The 2,493-nt window shown below is 48.8% G+C and overlaps 1 protein-coding gene across 1 annotated transcript; it reads right to left on the bottom strand.

The window, feature by feature from the left end:
- Window positions 1-438: 438 nt before the first annotated feature.
- Window positions 439-2,255, bottom strand: LOC123092401 (uncharacterized). Its single transcript, XM_044514173.1, has 2 exons — window positions 2,076-2,255; window positions 439-1,942 (listed from the first exon to the last, which is right to left on the bottom strand). The coding sequence occupies exons 1-2, from the start codon at window positions 2,102-2,104 to the stop codon at window positions 460-462; spliced, it is 1,512 nt and encodes a 503-aa protein (XP_044370108.1). The 5' UTR covers window positions 2,105-2,255; the 3' UTR covers window positions 439-459.
- Window positions 2,256-2,493: the final 238 nt, after the last annotated feature.

The following is a 2,493-nucleotide window of genomic DNA, read 5'->3' as shown; positions in this document are numbered from 1 at the left end:
ACTTTTGTGGGTCAAACAGAGTAGCATGGAGGAACTTTTCCATAACAGAATGTGTAAAACATGGCGTATTTCGTCGGATACCATATGTTGTGTGCTAGATATGTGCTACTATACTCATGCAAGGCAAAGGGCCTCATAGGTGTTCCTTAATAGAAGTATATATTTTCAAAGCTGAATTATCCTTTGTTTTTTTATCTTAAAAGAATTTGAATAGTGCATTAAGTGGTTGCTAAAACTTAATTCTACTAACGAAGTTAAATATTTTTGAAACACTTCGGGTTTGACATGGTCTCTATGCTTGCTCAAACATAAAATTACTAAAAAAATGCAAATATTTTCAACACGCACATGGTTTTAAATGGGCCTATGCATCATTTGGCAGGTCATCTAGTCTTCATATATACCAAAGAAAAATGACATTCATGGAGCTCATACACATAAACATAGGAAGGTAATACATTAAAGTAAAAATGACATGGAGCCACAACCAAGTGAAAAGTAAACATAGGAACTGAATACCACAAAGCACTTTATTACATGCAAAATGCGACAGGATCTTCTAACTAGGAATGACGAAGTGATCGCTTCAGGCACTTTATAGTATAGCACCCGACAACTATTGCCAGTCGTCAGGTCTCCTTTGATGTCATAGCTGAGAGAAAATGTGGTCAAACGATACAGACAGCAACAAGGTACATATCGCTCTTCCATGAGCTCCTGATCATATCCCTCGTCCATGAGCTCCTGATCATATCCCTCGTCCTCAATAGAGTAACCGGGTCCACCCACATCTCCCTCTTCCTTGAGCTCCTGAACATCTCCCTCTTCCTTGAGCTCCTGAACATCTCCTTCATTGAGCTTCAGATCAGCACCCCGGTCCTCGGTACGGTAAACAGGTCCGCCCACATTTCCCTCTTCCTTAAGCTTCGGACCATCGCTTTCACCCTCAATGGAGACGCACTGCACTAAGCAAAATTTGCTCTGGCCCACGTAGACTAGGGTGGCGCCTACATGCCTCTCAGCTGGGTCCTGACTGAACAGCCTCTCCTTGCCGAGCTTCCACTCAAGGCCGTGGCCAGTGCTGGAGCTGGACAAGCAGCAGGAGTAGACTTGGCCAAGGGTGTCAGAATCTTTGGAGAGCCCAACAAAGCCATTGAGGGGATCAAAGTGACCACGGCCTGCGAAGGGCAGCGCCCAACTGCCAAGTTGTTCCCACTTTTGCTTTTCCATGTCAAAGGAAAAGGTGGCCTCAATGTCGTTCATCTTGGTGCTGACGAAGATGGTACATCTCTGGGGATGCACAGCGTAGGACGTGACGTTATAATTCTTGAATGGCGGTTTCTCAAGCCGTTGCCACGACCACTCCTTGCTGCGACGTCGACCCAGCGGCGGGGGGCAGAGAGGTTCCCAGTGGAGCATCTCGAAGGAGGCTTCGCTGAGACAGAATAGCCTAGTATTGCCGACGGAGAGATAGATGGGATTAATCGGATATTCCTGGCCAGGGCAAAAGGTCATGCTCAGCGAGGAGACGTCCAACATGGGGACGAAGGTCCCGGACAACAATCTCTTGCCTCCGGGATCCCTGGTATGCATCGCCAAGATCCTGGTGCCAAAGGCTGAGGCGAAGTACTCTGGCGACCCATGCGCTGCCTCCAAGCGGAAGAGTGCCGGAGGCAGGCACGGCACATCGGCTGGTGCTGAGAATGCAGTCTGCTTACGTCGGCGAGAGCAGGGAAACAAGTTTACCTTGTGGATGCTATATCCGTACGACCAGTCATCAAAAACAAGGTAAACGTAATGCTTCCGACGCTTTCTCTTGGAACCAGACACTCCTACTTGCTCGCCTGTTGCACACACCACTGGGCAGGGAAGGTTTCCTCGATTAATTGTAGATCTGATTCCTTCGATTCCTCTGGTAGGCGTTGCCGTTGGCTCTTCATCGCTGCCATTGGATTTCCAACCCGAATCCATTGTCAAAGGGAAATCAATCAAGCCCAAATCTCAAATCTAAAGAGGGCAGCAAAAGGCAAAGAAACGGAAATCAACATCAAGCAGAAGAAACATCAGGTACGCACCTATAAGTCGAAGATGGTGCAGCGGCCATTTGGCTTCAGAGTAGATTGGGAGGAGGCGGCGGCGGCGGCGACGGCGAAGGCGTCGGTAAAGGCTGAGAGACGAAGCGAAGGTCGCTTATAAAGGAAGGAAACCTAGGAGGGGTTCCTGGTGGGTGACGTACTGACGGTGGATCTCGTGGGCTGTGCTGGAACTCATGGTGTTTTCTTGGGCTGCGCCCGGCCCTTTTATTTTCAGTTTTCATTGTGATTATTTTTAGAGGCGGGTATGGGAATATCCTATTTGGCGCTGCAGGCGCCCGTTTTAGTTGTTTCCGCAAACTGGCGCATGCAGCGGTGTTAGGTGGGCCGGCCCGCTAAGGTCTCCGTTTCGTCCCTGTGTTTTCTGAGTCTTTTTCTCCCGACGCCCTTGTTTCCTCTG

The sequence above is a fragment of the Triticum aestivum genome, chromosome 4B, assembly GCF_018294505.1.
Source record: "Triticum aestivum cultivar Chinese Spring chromosome 4B, IWGSC CS RefSeq v2.1, whole genome shotgun sequence".
NCBI classification, from domain to species: Eukaryota; Viridiplantae; Streptophyta; class Magnoliopsida; order Poales; family Poaceae; genus Triticum; species Triticum aestivum.
Note: the sequence above shows the minus strand (reverse complement) of the source record. Positions and strands in the feature narration are given on the sequence as shown.